Source organism: Oratosquilla oratoria, chromosome 2 (assembly GCF_046742065.1).
Source record: "Oratosquilla oratoria isolate Oo_2021 chromosome 2, ASM4674206v1, whole genome shotgun sequence".
Lineage (NCBI taxonomy): Eukaryota > Metazoa > Arthropoda > Malacostraca > Stomatopoda > Squillidae > Oratosquilla > Oratosquilla oratoria.
This window is the reverse complement of record NC_134778.1, coordinates 38871287-38888786: the sequence shown is the minus strand read 5'-3', so window position 1 is coordinate 38888786 and position 17500 is coordinate 38871287. Positions and strand designations below refer to the sequence as shown.

The window sequence follows — 17500 nt, the reverse complement described above, 5'->3', positions numbered from 1 at the left end:
CTGATTTGTAACGATATTTCCAACATTTGTATTGCCAGACACATTACAATTTACCCCCCCTGTATTAACAGAAGGTGGCGCATCTGTAAAAGATTCATCAAATGCTTTCTCATTCTCTATTTGATTTCCCCATTCCTCTTCTAAAGTCGCCTTTGATATGCCGAAAGGATATCTTGGTTGGCTCTTCCTTTGTTGATGCTGAACTGGTTCAGAGAAAGAACGGTTAAAATCAGTGTCATGTCTTGTATCCTCTTTCGTGTTAACCTGTTGTTGTGTACTTGCAAATGGGTCACTGTCGGTTACAAGTGCATTTAGCGAAGGAAATGGTTCAGGCTGAACTTCAGATAAAAGGGAATCAAGATCGATTCTGCTTTCTTTTGGAAACTGTTGGATCGTTGGCTGGAAGTGACACTCTTGTCCAGAAGGATCATTCTGAGTTTCTATCTGACCTCTCTGGCCTAGGGTTTGTACGCGACTTTGGAATTTCTGAATATTAGTGTGAGCTTCACTGTCTGAAGTTTGTTGTAACACTTGATCAACGGCATTTAGAGAGTGAAAACAGTTCTTTTTAATTTCTTGGAGTGACTGCAGCTGATTCTGTCTATTTCGAAACAATGGTTGTGGTGAGGTAAAAACGGGGCGCTGCATTCTGCGTGTAAAAGGGATTTCCGGATGCCTTTGACCAAACATAGGTTGGCGTTTGAAGTCTGAACTACGAGGTCGCCCCTGCTCTGATAGCATTGGTTGCTGAATTCGGTTAATATGAGGCTGTAGATGGCTGGAAATAGGGTGACGTTGTCTTTGATTAAAAAGAGGGCGCCGTGGTCTCTGACTGAAATCTGCTTGTTGTTGGCTTTGACTGAAAAAAGGACGGTGTTGTCTTTGACCAATAACAGGTGGTCTAAGCTGATTATGTTCACTCTGAGTTGAAAAAGGATGTCTTATGCTAAGTGGATTTGGTTGTCTTTCTTCCGGGAAAGACTGCTGCCCTACTTGATAATTCTGATGTTTTGGAAACGTCTCCCGACTTCGAAGCCATTGTGGCTGTTGCAAATAATGTGGTCCCTGTTTTCCAAGGCAGTTAGATTGTTGATTCAGCGGTGAATTTTGCGACTGCGGTCGACTGGAGCTTATATGATGTTCCTGTTGGAGTGTGTCATTTTGGCAATACAAATCTTGCATACAAGGAAACTGCACCTGGTTTTCCTTCGTTTGGAATGGATGCTGGAATCGTCCGGGTAGTATGGGGTCAGAGTGTGTCTGTTGCGATGACAACTGCTGAGAAAATGTTGGATGTAGTCTGGGAGCACAGTTTGGTCTCTGAAAACGGGGCAGGCGTTGTCTCAGCTGGGTGGGGTTGGAGAACCGAGGGCCCATTTGCGCCTTGCTAGGGCATGAAAACCTCTGCTCCCTGGTAAGTGAACGAGCAGGGATATCATGAACGTTCTGATGTGGGTAACCCAGGGTTGTCTGGTTATGTGACTGAAAGAGCTGCGTTTCGGGCGCATACTGTGACGACTGGAGTGACTGTGTGCACTGCTGTTCATAAGGTTGTGAAGACTTGTTCGTAACGTTTTGGGAGAAGCCATGAGAGGGGATCAATTGACAGGAATTTTGAGCTTCAAGGTTTTGTTCTAGGTGGAAACCCTCGTCTTGCATTTCTACTTGTTCCTCGTCAATGTTCATACCTTCATGAACATCAGCCGTGACGTTATTTTCATATTCGTTTACATATGAAGACGCAGTTGGATATTCACACCCAATATTATCTTCCTTAGCCTTACAACCTTCTACCGTCCCCATCCAATTCCCTTTTTCTTGTCGTTGAATTTCATCTTTCCCAAACTTTTTAGTTTCGCCAGTTATAAAATAATCTGCCGAGTCCTCTTTATAATTCTGACTGAGTCTGTGATCATCTCTGGTTAACCTTTCGTCTTGTTCGATTCCTGATCCATAACCACTGTCATCTGCTGGTTTTCCCCTTCGGCTAAATGTAAACTGGGATTTCATGGGTGTTCCTATTCCTCCACACACGTTTTCCTTTCCTTTACTAGGTGTCTGTAGCCCCTGCTTTAAAGTGGAAGCATTGGTATGCTCTCTATTAGTACAACTCTGCCATGAAGATGTATCATTTTCCTTATCATATGCACTTTTCTGGTTCGTGTGTACCCCCAGAGTATTTGTGTATAAACTGTTTTCTCTCGGTTTTGAGCTATATATTTTTCTATGAATCATAGATCTACCCTGGTCATTGGGTTCATTAAATTTCTGTCCATTGTAGCAAGACATCCCATCTTCCTGAGTCATCTCCTCATCAAAAATATCACTAAAGAGCTCTTCGATCCCAAAGTCTATTTCTTTGTTGTGGAACTGCTTTACAGGTGGTGGAAGGGCGGGTGTTTTAGAAGCATTGTAGGGCTGAGTTAAGATGGAGGAAGGAGCTGGGTGTACCGTGGCAGAGGATGAGGTAATGGAGAGTGAAGTTTGGCCACCCGGTGTAGATGTCTTCAATGCCCAAGCCGGGCTATGGACTACGGTGGTGGAGGTGGCGCGGGAGGAGGAAGGAGAAGCATTAGGGCTTGGAGGATCACCCGAGGAGGGGGGGCCCGCTGAGAACGACGCAGAAGTACAAGGGCGAGGGCTAGGTTGAATCTTCGGTTTGTCGCACTTATAGAGAAACCTGGTTAATGGAGTAGATGGAGGTTTCCCCGGGGGCTTGCTCATCTGAAAGTAAAACAAGGAACGGTAAATTTTATGCTTACCTCAGGCTCAGGTAGGACATAATTTAAAGAAGCTACATTTTTACTCTCTGCAGAAATGCCATGATTAAGAAAGTTACCTACAATAAAAGTATGAATACCAAACTGTAATCTTCCTTTATATAAATCCCGCATGAGGGAATGACGTTATGCTAATAATTGACGTTACTCTCAGCACACTCTCTTCATCCATAACTTTTTTTTTTCGCATTTTCTTCCTTCTGGGTTTCTTCGCAACAACCGGTTTTTTTTTCTTGGATCTATACAATAACCCAGTACTTGTGAACCACCAAAATATTTTAGTTCTTTATCTTGGTTTTCTTTATTTGAAAAACATTGTTACTAGTTCACTTATGTCAAGTTCCCCGACCCTATGTTACAGAAAATTCTTTCAAGGTTCATCATCCTTTCTTTATCCCAATTATTCTACTTCCTTTTGCGTTTCATTTATTCCAAGTACTTTCAGCGTCCTCATTTTCCAACAACAACCTAGTACCACTTAACATCCCCTTGCTATTCTCCCTTTCATGAGAGTTCCTTCCTCCCGTCACCCAACCAACGTCAGTCCTCGCCGACCGCCCCCTTACCCTCAAACCGCCATTACGCCTTCCAAATATTTACCTAATAATCCACTTCGTCTTGCCTTGTAAGGAACTTGGGAGGAATTCTGAAAAGAGGGGCTGGACTGGAAACTGGAGGTTGAAGACTGTTAAACAAAGTATTCCAGGATGAAAAGACGAGGGAGACTCGAACTTGGCTGGATGTTGCAAATGGAAATCTATCCAAAATGAAAACGAATGGGGAGGAGTTAGAAAAAGGAGGCTGCGTATGGAAATTATCCCATGGTGAAAGAGAAAGAACAGGGAGAGGAACCTGAAAAATGGAGGGTCAGAAATTATAACCAGAGTGAAAGAGGAGAGGATGTTGGAAACTAGAGGCTCAAGGGCGTAAGTAGAAAACATTTCGAAGTGCACGAGGACTGAGGGTTGGAAACTACACGTGGAAAGTATCATAATGAGATGAAAAAGGGAAAGTCTGGAAAATGGAGACTGCATCAACAGAAATCATTCTTAGGTGGAAATAGACCTTGGAAGCTAAGGAATCCATTTCAAGATGGGAAAAAACAGATGGGGGGGGATAAAAAATGGGACTGGAGACATATGGACAACATTCCAAGGTAAAACAAAGTGTAAACCAAAGCTCAGGGTTAAAAAAAAAAAAAAAAAAAAAAAATAGTAACAAAAGCCATATGAGGCCACGAAGGAAAGAAATGTTGCAGTTGTCAGACGAACGCTACAAATGGAGTAAAATTATTTGAAATTGTAAAGATGGAATGAAGAGTGTACGGAGTAAGAAAGCAGGAAATGGGAATACAGAAAGGGGCTTGAAGACTACAGATCCTTTCGGCTCTACATTTCAACCAGTAGATGTTGTTCTTGCTACCACAAAACGATCTTATTCCTCTGGTGATGTCCCCGAGGAGACAGTTACGGCCGTCTCAACCTCCTAGGGCCGATGACGTCCACTGCAGATTTTGTTTTAGCTCTCAATTAATGGTTTCACTCCATGGACGTCGGGAGGGAGGGGGCTGCATGGCAGGCACTTGCCCCCCCCCCTCTCCTAGAAATCCAGGGTGTGTTTGAAATTTTACCGTTTGTCACGTAATTTCGTTATTTTTTTAAGTTATAGAATATCAGTGCATTTTGATATAATCATATACCATTAGCCATATATGTATATCTTTAATTTTGCCGTTCATACAAAAATTCCTACCCAACCCCTCCCCTACGAAAATTCCTACGGATGCCCCTGTTTCACTCCGTCCAAGGTTGGAACCCGGACCGAAAAGGTTACTGTCAAGCAGAGGTATATGTAGAGTCTCCGAAATACAAAATGGCATTAAAAGTTCTATAAATGGATGCAAACAGAAACAGCCTTCACCAGGAGATGACAATGTAACGCTACGAGAAAAAAGAAGTACAAGAATATAACGCTGAAATTACAAAGCTGCCGTAAGTAGGAAAGTGGGAGCAAACACTGGAATGACAGTCGTTTCTTTTGGAGAAGAACTATGAAGAATAGGATCTGACATATGATAATCAGTATATGAATATTATTTAACGAAGATAGCCAGAAGGTGTGTGAAAAATTTCGGAAAATGGTAAGAAATAATATGAAAGGGGAGAGCGCACAATAAAGGGAGTTGTACGGGCACCAAAGAATGAAAAAAGTGCCGGACAGAAAACGAGTCATAACATTTTGAACTATTTATAAAGTCAGTATCACTACCGTTCTTGTGAAGGGTGCACTTGTTATATAGCTGCTTCCACTCACCCTTTGCCAGCATGGCCTTCCTCACTAAGTTTTTCACATTTCCAGGAATTTCTTCGTTTCTGATGGCAAGACCCGGCGAAGGGCCATGAGGAACGTTCAAGATGGAAGATCGCTACTTTAGTGTGCGGCCTACCGCAGTATCTGTGGTTTACGCTGTGAAATGACTTATCATGGTGTGATTTTAATCTAAGTACTCCTGATTGACCTGAATGTTCCTGACCTCTCAATACAGAATGAAGAAACTACCACGCTCGTAATCAAAAAGAAATAAAAAAGTACCAAAGGGCGAACTGTTGTGTTGTGTCACTGGGAAAAGGACAAGGGCTATAGGGAAGAAGACGGGTGAAGGAAATGAAGGAAAATGGTGTATAATGGACTATTTTTCCTCCAACCTCCGATTAATTGGCGGTACCGCCCACCTCCAGAACCTTTTCCGCCGTAAAATCACTTTGGCAAACCATTCTATTTTGTCAACAATTTACATAGAATGTCATTTGATATGCTGGAGGGAAATTATTTTCCTTCACCATATCAGATTCCTTCCCGAAAGCTGCGGGCTGCAAATCTGCTCCAACAGTCGGAGGAAAAATAGCCCAGTGAGATAACCCTTAACTCATGTAGAAGACACCGAGTTTCCCTGTGGTGAACAAAATCAAGTGTGACAACTAGAGACAGTATATTAGAGAACTACCTCATAATTCGTCAAATAAAACCTCCTGGCGGCAACCAGAAATGTATCAAAAAGGACATCTACCCGTGATGTGCAATAGAAGCGTAAGCCTATATTGGTGGCAATGAATATCCTTCACTTGAATAAAATTGCTTAGCGTGCAATCAGAAAAATCATAACGCAGGGACCTCCCCGGAGGCGTTAAACGTTGACGCAAGCACTATCAAGAGGAAACTCATGCAAAGACCACCGAGTAAAGGCAAGAGTAGAAGAGTGTGTTGGCATGGGAGCATGAGGAAGCACGAACATGAGCGAGCTGCTACTGAGACCAGCACGGCAAAGAGGTATTGTATAAAAGGGTGGCCGGCTCCAGGAGATGAAAGGGACAAAGTTTGGCCAGGGAGGAGGAAGAAGAAGTCGGTACAAAGATATGACTGGATGGAAAAAAGACCAAGCAAGTTGGCTTGAGCCTTAAGTGGCTGAGCAAGGGCACAGGAAGGAGGAGGAGGAGGAGGAGGAGGAGGAGGAGGAGGAGGAGGAGGAGGAGGAGGAGGAAGAGGTGGAGAAAGAGGAGGAAAACAGAAGAAGAATCAGGAGGAGGGCAAGAGAGGGAGATCCAGGAGTAGGAAAAATAAGCGAAGGAAGGGAAGGAAGAGGAAAAGAAGAGGGAAGAGGAGAAGGAGAAGGAAAAGAAATAGTACAGGGGAAAAGAGGAGTAAGAGGAGGAGAAGTAGGGGAGAAGGAGTATTAGCAGGAGCAAGAGATGGAGGAGGAGCGAGCAGGAGGTAGAAGAGGAGAAGACAGAAGAGAGGGAAGAGGAGGAGGAGGAGGAGGAGGAGGAAGAGAAGTAGGTGCGGCAGCATGAGCTGGAGAAGGAAGAGGAAGAGAATTAGTAGAAGTGGCAGTAGGAGTAGACGGAGAAACTAGAGGAGGAGGAAGAGGAGTAGGAGAGCAGCAGGAGCAGGAGGAGGAGGAGCAGGAGAAAGAGGAGGAAAAATGGCAAGGAAAAGGCACGACTATGTTGGTGGCGAAGCAGAGGACGAAAACGAGAAAGAAGATTGGTAAAAGAGAAAGAAAAGAAAAAGTCGGAGAGGGAAGGAGTTAGTATACGACAGAATGATCACGATGACGCAACTCTTCTTTGACTAACATCGTTATCACACTGGGCTATTTTTCCTCCGATTGTTGAAGCAGATTTGCAGCCCACAGCATTCGGGAAGGAATCTGATATGTTAGAGGGAAATGATTTTCCTCCAATATATCAAATGACATTCTATGTGAATTGTTGAGATGACAAAATAGTTTGCCATGGTGATTTTACGGCGGGAAAAAGTTCCTACAAAATTGCCTGACATTAGCAAAACAAAATATGTAAAGCTGTAACGGGAAAAGGTGGCTGTACATTAGGCTAGCGTGCTACTTGCATTTGCTACTTCGTTTGAATAGAAACTATTTCGGTTACATTGTTCTAGGCTTCTGTAGGAACACCTCAACAATGTGTCTAACATTCGTACTCTAGGTTTAACTCCTCTTAGTTCGTCATTCAGCTTCTCACACTATGGCGTAAGAGTAACTTGACATTTGAAAATTTGAAAAACAAAAGATCGTAACCGAAGTCTTTTCTACTCAAAAGAAATGCCTAGTGTACCGCCACCGTAAGGACAACACACAGTCGCTCTAATGTGTAAATGATTTGTCTGAATACTTTAGATTAAGTAACACAGGTCACAATCTTGCAGATACGTGTTTTCCCCGTGGCATTGTCCCGCTCTAATACATAACTGAGGTCCTTCTCCGAATGTCCTACGGTCGACCTAAGACCAAGCAAGTCGTATGAGGTTTTATATGAGGTCATTTTTCTCTAACATGGTGACGTTATACACCATGACGGTACCAAGTTCTTGTGAAAAAGAGTGACGTCATAAGAACGCCACATAACACTTCCGTCATCTCTCATCAAGACGCGAAGACGCTGGGGGCCTTAACCCCCATCTGTACCGAGAGGTACTTTTATGAATATATGAATGAAGGAGACTGCAAGAGACTATAAGGTCTACACTAGGCAGTTCCATGTCCATTACCATCTATCATTTTTTTTCGTTCCCGATAAGCTCCTTCTATTCACCAGTATGACACCTCTACGAGTATAGTAAAAGTTAGTTTAGATTAGGTTAGTATATGAAGGGTTTTAGACAAACTCGAACAAAGGGCCTTTTTCCTCGATCTCATCAACAGCTGCCGGTGACTTCGACTTGTCCTGGAGATCCAAGCACATAGGGCAAAGGTGACATCGGTCGCAGCAAAGCGCCTCCTGGCGTGAGCGCTTGACTTTATTTCTCCCTCAGCGGCTCACGACTGCTTCTCGGGCGCTAACCCTCTTCTCCACTTAACCCCTTCCGTGCCAGTTGGCACTCTTCTGGCTGCCGACAGGGTGTCGCCATTCATCCATGTGGCGCCCACTCGGTACCAATGTGATTAACCGCTTCAATCTGGCGCTGCATAATAAAACTTTTATTGTGATAAAAATAATAATAATAATTCGGCTGAATTTAGGGCTTGAGTAGGACCGTGACCTACCGTGAACCACCAGGCATTTATGAAATCTAAGCAGTATACTAAAGCCATTAACCGTTTGAACCCGGTCACAAGATTGACCTTTTTTGTACTGGTTGATACAGGCAACTATAACCTCTTCCGTGCGTACAAGATGGCACTTCTTTCGTTATTCCGAACACCGCCTCACTATTTCATTCATCTCTGAGACACCCACTCGATAGTGAAGGAAGAAAGGAATGAGTCCTTCAAGATTGACGTCCATACCTCAGTTGAATAAAATCGCATGGCATTTGGTCCAGAGTGAAGTTTGTAGCCCATGGCTCCGTGTTGAGAGCGGAGGTGTTTCCGTTCAAGAATTCCACAAGGCCGTCTTAACGCCTTTCTGGATCGGCTGTGTTCCCTCACGAAGGCCTAGCTTGACCTGGTCTCCACCCACTGCAGCAGCAGCAGCAGCAGCAGCAGCAGCAGTCCAATTCCCCCGTTCCGGACGTGCGGGGTAGGCACTTTCACCCGTCAGCACCCGTGCCCCATCCACCTCCCCTGGCCACACCCAAATGTGGCCACCTCCTCTCCCGTTGGCTGTCAGCCATATCGCTCCCCCGGCATTCTATAGCGACACCGGCCCCTAGACTGAATAAAATCGCCTGGCGTCTGCCTGAATAAAACACTCAAAGGCATCGAAGTGTCGAAAGGATTACTTGAATTCCTTAAAAGTTTCGCGATAAAAATGTAAACAATAAAAAAAAGACAAATAAATGGTTGGACGGAATAAATTTTCTGTTGGTCATCGTTGTGACAAAGATGAAATTGACAGTCTTAATCGTTCTCCACCCGTCTGAATAAATTCGACTGGCTCTATGCACTGCCAGAATAAGTTGCTGTATATAAAGACTGTAACAAGAACGATCTTTAAACCCTTAGCTTCGGTGAGTGCACCGAAGCTGAAATGAATCGCCCGGTGTTCCTCCGAACACTACGGCCCCGTTCACACTACCAGTTTTAGCCACCACAGTTTCTGCGCGGTTCAAGACGCTACTCTGAACAAGACTTATCTCTGAAGAGCGTCACCGTAACCTCACTCGTTCTTCCCTGACGCCATCTTGAAGTACTCCCCCCCCCAGCACCAACGAAACCGTAGCACTGTACAGCTCTTGCTAAGGCAAATATCAAGTTGAGGAACTCACACCAGGAGGCGTTTAGCTGCGACCGAAGTCGTCACCTTTGCCCTATATACCCGGACCTCTAGGGCAAAGTTACGGGTACAGTAGCTGTTGAATTCGAGCATGCGTCTGTATGGTAACCGACTCCCAGTTGGTCAAATCCCCCCCGGGGGGGGGTGATTCGGACTTTGAGAATTTTGTTCTGACTGACGCCAAACGACTTCATTCGGTAAAGGTCGAGCCTCGTTTTGAAAGGGTTAAACCTGCCCCCCACCCCACTATTCGCTAAGACGACCCACATTGGAACTTTCTTCCTGCATACGGCAGGTTATTCTATTCAGGTACGGCTCGTGATGCAGTGGTTAAAACTCTCTTAACCCTTTCGCTAACATGACACATTCTAGAGATCCTCTTCCAGTTAACGCCACTCGATTTTATTCCCCTGACGGCAGGGCATCACGGTCACCTCAACCCACAACTTGGCTACGACAACACTTGGCGATGATCGTCAAACGACTGTCTAGAACACTAATTCTTTGTTTATTACAGACCCTAGTGGCAACCGCTTCAAGCAAAACAGATCCATTCAAAAACAAAGAACTGGTGCTCAAGACAATCGTTTGACGATCATCGTTGAGCAATAATAGTACCGAACAAAGCGTACCTTAACGCGATACAAGACAATTTTAATCAGTTGAGTGCCGGCAGGGTCCAGTGCCGATGAGGTTGAACATTTGTGCGGTGGTTAAGACACGATGTCGGCAGCATTCATCCCGGAGGCAAACTCTGTAGATTTTGTTCTGGCCAATTACGTTATTCAGCTGAGGGGCGGATCCCAAAACCAAGAGGATTTAAAACAATTTCATTGTCGATTCCATGCAGTAACATACTTTATACATGTTCTTCCGGCTTACGTCACACTATTTCACTCAGCGGTGAGGCAATTCCGGGCTGAAAGGGTGAGCGACCCCGGCAGTAGCCAATAGGCTTAAAGCCAATGCCGACCGACCGACCGACCGACCGACCGACTAGCCGTCGCAACCACAAGACCACTTCATTCCGTGTCACACATCTTCCGTCTGGCCAACCACCCAGCCAACTATCTTCACACGACCAGCCTCATTGTTCCCTTTAGTCTTTCAAAGCGACTAACATTTTTTATATATAATTGGCCAAAAGCAATAAATTGATATACGCATACACGAATACACACATTTTATATACATACACACATACACATGTATATTATATACATACAATGTAAGTCAATGGAGGCGTTCACAGAACGGCGCAGTTTTTCCTTGATTATATATATATATATATATATATATATATATATATATATATTTATATATATATATATATATATATATATTTATATATATATATATATATATATATATATATAATACACGCACACACACACACACATATATATACACACACACATATATATATATATATATACATATATATAGATATATGTATATGTAAATATATATGTATGTATGTATATATATATGTAAATATATATATATGTATATGTAAATATATATATGTTTATGTATATATAATATATATTTATATATATATGTATACGTATATATATATACATATATATGTATATATATATATATATATATATATATATATATATATATATATATATATATACAAAATTAAAGATACAAAGTTCAATGATCTGCAAAACAGAGTTCGGGAATTGACAGAGGAAAGAACAAACAAATACAAAATGAAATGCCGTGGAAAAAGCGAATGTACTACATGATCACCTTTCGAAAGATTCTTTGTTGTAGGTTCATGGAGGGAAGTCAGAAGGAAAAGAATTTCCCGAGTCTACTGATGTCAATATTGGATTTCTTCACCACTACTTGCTACATTCATCCCCATAAGGCGATGGTATTTCGTCTTACAGGCGTGCGTTGCCTCCCTCCCCTATGCTGTCGGCCTGTCTGACCTACTTAGCACATTAACAGAGGACGACATTATCAGAAATGTCCATCAAGGAAAATATGAAGCAGAAAATGAAATAAAAGAAGTACAAGTACCCGACAACGCAGAACAAGTAATAGAACAAGAGGAGAAGGAGGTGAAGGAGGTGGAGGAAGGAGGAGAAAGAGGGGGAAGAAACACACATAACCCAAACACCACCAACATGCTCCCGACATCAGCTGCTCAAGTTACAGAGCCCTGTTAACGCATACCAATGCGCGAACACCTGAATACAAGTTTAACAGACTTCTTGCGACGACTCCTTTACCAAACATCTCTAAAGAATGATAAAAAGAGGGGTGTATGCGGTGTGAACTAACTTCAGTGTTTCAGTTTCTTTCTAAAAGACCAAAAATTGGGCATCCTGGCAGCATCACTACTGCTCAGTTTACTTCCAAAGGACTAGGCATACTGGCAATAATGCCAGTACTTGCCAGTTTCCCTCCGCTACCTCTCCCCCTCCATGATCGCGACTTTGACCTCAAATCACCCCTCTGCTTGCCCTCGACTTGCAGGTGCGGGAGTTTAGTGGGAGACCATATGAAATAGAATGTATGTTATGCGTGTCTCCCCGCTGGACCCGATGATGGGGACAAGTACATGGCAGTCTGACACGAACTTCTAAAGTATCATCTCCCCTCTCTCGTCCCCAAAACCCATCAACCCATGGGTTGTATTCCTTTGGTGATTGGAGTGGAATTTGTTAATTCAACTAGGTGTTGATTGAAATTGGATGTGTAATTATTCATTCTAGCTGGGTCAAGTGGGGGCATTGGCAGATGCAAGAGGTTTACATATGGATTAGCATTAGTGTGTGTGGATAGTAATGGGATGGGATGAATTTCAGCTGGACCATTTAAGGCTGATGGATGTTGTGGATAGGGTAGATCCATCATTGTTTTTGATTAGGGGAATGGTTTGTTGGGGTTTCTGCAGTGGAGAGTTTACTGGTGTAGCCTGATTGCTGCACTTCATTATGTCTTCTATGGTTCTCTTGGAGAGTTAGAACTTTTGTAAGAATGGAAGGATTGTAAGTCTTGAAGTGGATAAGGGGACGGAATGAAAAGGTTTGTGAATGTGAGTCGTAGTGACTGGTGAAGAAGTTGGGTGTTTGTACAGAAGAAGGTATTTTGCTCTTTTCTGTGGGTGGGATGACTGGCTGTTTGGGTGAGTGGTGTGAGGTGTTGCATAGGTTTGAGATTGGGGGGTTTGGTGGGCTGGAGAGATTTAGGGGTTGTTTTTGACGTACAGTACTTTTTCTTCAGACGAGTTCAGGGTGTGTGGTAGGGCTGCATGTTCTAATGACACTGGTGATGGGGATGTAGTGGTTTGTACAGGCTATTCTCACACAATGTGGATGGTCTCTTTTAGTGTAGTTGTTTGAGTGAACACATCAACCTCAGGCTTCTCTGAGGTTGATGTGTTCAGAGTCTGGCATAGAAGACTTCCTATTCATATGGATATACTGTGCAATCTGAGGATGATGTTGGGTGGTTTTGTTTCCAATTTACACATTTGGCTGGGTTTCAGCATGGGGTGCCATATGTGGGGACTGAGCAATGTACACATACACCTAGGCGGTGACATTGTTGTTTTGTGTGTCCAAAACACTGGCAGCTGAAGCATTGATATGGACATGGATAGCATTTCACCGTTTCATATCTTAAATAATTTACAGAAAGATAGGGTGAAGTTGTGGTTGATTGAAGGCCACTATTAGTGCTGGAGTATTGATCTTTGTATCATTTATGGTTTTCTGAACTCTGTACACTTTTATTACTTTTGATCATCTCATTATTCTTTCTATTATTTCTTTTGTGTGGTACCATAGAGGTGGGATGTAGACTACTCCCACTCACTCACTCACTCCGTTGGATCTTGAACCTCATGTAGATTCTGGTCCGCCAACAGTAAACCTCTCCATGTCCTTCGGTCCTGTGCTGCTTCCATCCAGGTTGCTTTATTTATTCCTCTTCTGTCCATCTCCGCATCCACACCATCCATCCATCTCATTCGAGGTCTCCCTCTTGGTCTTCTTCTAGGCATTCTACCCATCATAACTCGTTTTGGAATTCTATGGTCCTCCATACGCGCTGGGCATGTGGCGCGTATGGAGTGGACTACTCCCACACTGGTGTTAAATGTCCTATTTGGCGTTGTTTGAATTAGGGTGCCTGCCAGGATTGTTAGGGGTTTGACTTTGTCATACTGCACTCTTGAATCTAGTTTTATTGCTAGGATGCCTCCTTAGGGCCACATATCATCCGAAGTTCTACATTGGCCTTCAGATTCATTGTGCTTTCTCATGGAAAATTTCTTTATTGTGGAGTCATTGTTAGTAGATTTCAGGACCAAGAATCTTAGGTAGTCCAAATTAGGGTCCACTTCACCTTGGTATGGGTCAAGTCAGATAACTGAGCTGTGTAGGCTTGGGAATGCAATATATCATAGTGGAATCATGGTTGTAGTCATTGAGAGTAGCATTTGCGTCAGCCAATGATGCCGCGGGTATTACTCTGTGAAGAGAGTAGGCAGTTGCTCTGGTGTTACCATTGTAGATTGTTCCTGAGTTCGGGGGCGGGCTTCATCGTTTAATTAACACACTGGGTGGTGTTGCTGGGCGGGACAGGAGAGTATCTGAGGGACTTTGGTTTTGTGAGGGCAATTGCTCCTTCATTATTTTGTTATTATTGTCCATATTCTTACTGCATTACGGGTGACCATGCTGGAGATGGCTCGCTAGCCTGGTTAGATAAGGGGAGGCCATGTTTAGGGTACCTTTCTTAGTCCTTTCCCCATGTGAAGTGAACTGGGCAGTCCCTACTGCTCGGTTGTGTAGCCTGCTGCCAAGCTATGCTGTTCCCCATCATCACAATGGGGGGCCGCTGGGCCTACACCGCCTGATGAGTGGGTTGTGACTCAGGTCTTCCAGAGATCACCATCTCTTGCTCCTACTGTCACGCACCATCCCCGTAGGACTTATGGTTGTTTGTTGGAAGAAAAAAAAAAGTTTGTTAGTGGGAGAGAAGGTGACTGAATATGTTGTCAGTCTGAGCCACTGCCTTCATTCTGGCAACCCCCAGGTGACCTGAACGCTCCCGAGGAACATTACGTAGAGGTGGTGGGACACCAGTTGGTTCTCCTTTCCAAGTTTCCAGTACCCGAGTCTTGTCTTGAGATCCTGATATCCTCTTCTGAACTCACAAGCACTTATTGAAAAATATTGACCTTTTCATGCATAATTTACATACAATAAAATTCGAGAAAAAAAAATATTTGTGTTCCTCTAAAGGAGCATTATGCGCTCGTGTGTTAATTTAGGGAGGAAGCTGTGAAGAGTTGCAGGATCTCGATATGAAATTAATCTTCGTTTCCCGACAACTCCAGCATCTTTTTTTTTTTTTTTTTTTATCTTTTTCGGATAATTTCCTCCTCGTAATTGTGTTTTTCCTAGCGCACTCGGTCTCAGCTCACATCTTATTGTAGGTCGATATATAGTTATGTACATATTTTCAGGCACATGATCGTGTCGCTGGGATATTATAGTGCATTTAGTGCGTCTAAACGATTATATAAATATGTCCAATGCCCATTGCATGTGGGGTTAAAAGAAAAGGTCAGATAAAATATAAAGTGATCAAGGGAAGCTTTCATCCTCTCAGACTTCCTTGCCTCTTTCATCTAGCCACGCGAAGAAAACAGTTTGTGGTGTTATATAGGAATATAAAGCGCATAGTCCGGTGAAGGTGTTAATCTAAAAAGACTCAATTTCTTCGCAACCTGGAGGCAACAGACTCGGAACAACATCCTCTAACGTTACCTAGAACAAGATTTAAAGTTGAGGGGGTTGTTAAGCTTCCGCCAACCTGTCTTCGTAGCCCGTCACCAGAGCTAGCCTCACCCCCGACCCCACTCCAGCCCTGGCCTCAGCCCAAGTCCAAGCCGTGTGCCACAATCCCGTTGCCGCCCCCTTTCCCGTGCCCAAAGGCCAGATGCAGACCGGGGCGCCGTGACCGAGGAAATTATGCATCGTGTGTGTGTGTGTGTGTATTGTGTGTGTGTGTATTGTGTGTGTGTGTGTATTGTGTGTGTGTGTTTTGTGTGTGTATTGTGTGTGTGTATTGTGGGTATGTGTATTGTGTGTGTGTGTTTGTATTGTGTGCGCGTGCGTGCGTGTGTGTGTGTGTGTGTGTATTGTGTGTACGTGTGTGTGTATGCGTGTGTGTGTGCGCGTGTGTGTGCGTGTGTATTTACCTAGTTGTATTTACCTAGTTGTATTTTACGGGAAGGGGAGCTATGCTCGTGGTGTCCCGTCTTCATATCTCATTTTATCTAAACTATTTTTAAATTCATGTATTGTTTTTGCACACACTACTTTCTCATCTAACTTGTTCCAACTGTCTATTACTCTGTGAGGAAAGCTGTTCTTTTTCAGATCTCTTCTATAGCTGTCTTTCTTGATTTTCTTTCCGTGTCCTCTTGTATTTCTGTCATCCCATTTTATTAGATCCTCTCTATAAATAATTTCTATGCCTTTCATGATTCTGTAAATAGCTATCTTTTTTCCTCTATCTCTTCTTTGCTCTAGTGTCTGTAGCTCAAGTTTTGCTAGTCTCTCTTCATATGATAGTTTTGAGAGTGTTGGTGCCAATTTTGTAATTGCTCTTTGTATTCTTTCAAGTTTTTTTTATACATTTTTTTGTACTTGGTGACCACATCGTTGCTGCACATTCCAATCTTGGTCTTATCAAAGTGATTAGTATTTTCTTCACCATTTCTTCATCCAGGTATGTAAATGCCACTTTGATTGTTCTTATTGAATTATAAGTTTCACCAAAAATCTTATTTGTTTGTTTCTCAGGTGACATATTATTCATAACAATGACTCCCAGGTCCTTCTCATTTTCAACTTTTTTTATTCCTTCTTCTCCCAATTTATATTATCCTGTTATTCTGTTTTTGCTTTTTCCAAATTCCGTTATACTACACTTTTTAGTATTGAACTCCATCTCCCACTTTCTACTCCATTCCCAGACTTTATTTAGATCACTCTGTAGTGATTCACAATCTTCTTCCGTGTTCACTTTTTTTAATAGTTTTGCATTATCTGCAAAGAAGCTCATATAACTTTCAATTTATTCATCCATATCATTAATATATATAGCAAACATTATTGGGGCCAGATTTGTTCCTTGTGGAACACCACTTATTACTTCATCCCAATTTGAGTGTTTGTCTCTTATCACTACTCTCATTTTTCTTTCTTGCAAAAAGTCTTCTATCCATTTAATCAGTTTGCCCTGTATTCCTCCTTCGGTTTCTAATTTCTTAAGCAACTTCTTATGTGGTACTTTGTCAAAAGCTTTTTTTAGGTCTAGAAATGCACAATCAGCCCATCTATCTCTTTCTTGTATTATATCTATTAGCCTTGAATAGAAACATATTAAATTGGTGACGCATGATCGTCCTTGTCTGAATCCAAATTGTCTTGGATTTAGCACATTGTTTTTTTCTAAATATTTTACCCATCTACTTTTGACAATTCTTTCACAAAATTTTGCTATTGTACTTGTTAGAGAGACTGGTCTATAGTTGGTAGGGTCTTCTTTATTTCCCCCTTTATATATAGGTACTATATTTGCTTTTTTCCAATCTTCTGGAACTTTTCCTTCTTTCAAGGAACTGTTTATTATGCTATGTATTTTGTCTGCCAGTTCATTCCTGCATTCTTTCAGAATCCAGTTTGCTATTTCATCTGGTCCATGCGATTTTCTGACATCAAGATTACTCGTTTCATTATTTCATTCTTTGTTACTTCTATTTCTTTCATAGGGGGTACTTTCTCTTTCCATTCGATCTCTTCAGGTTGTATGTTCTCCCTTGTAAACACTGATTTAAAATGCTTGTTCATAATTTCTGCCATTTCTATTTCCTCTGTGTATTCAACTCCTCCTTGTCTTAATTTCTCCAAATCTTGTTTGTTTTTCAGTTTGTTGTTTACAAATCTG

At 42.6% G+C, this 17500-nt stretch overlaps 1 protein-coding gene across 1 annotated transcript in view; it reads right to left on the bottom strand.

Moving 5' to 3' along the window:
* LOC143035580 (uncharacterized) overlaps positions 1 to 17500 on the bottom strand; it is a 32178-nt gene that overhangs the window by 4113 nt on the left and 10565 nt on the right. The window contains exon 3 of the mRNA XM_076202449.1: positions 1 to 2724. This exon is cut by the window's left edge and continues 828 nt beyond it. Coding sequence (XP_076058564.1) covers positions 1 to 2724 — 2724 coding nt within the window. The remainder of the gene's footprint in view (positions 2725 to 17500) is intronic.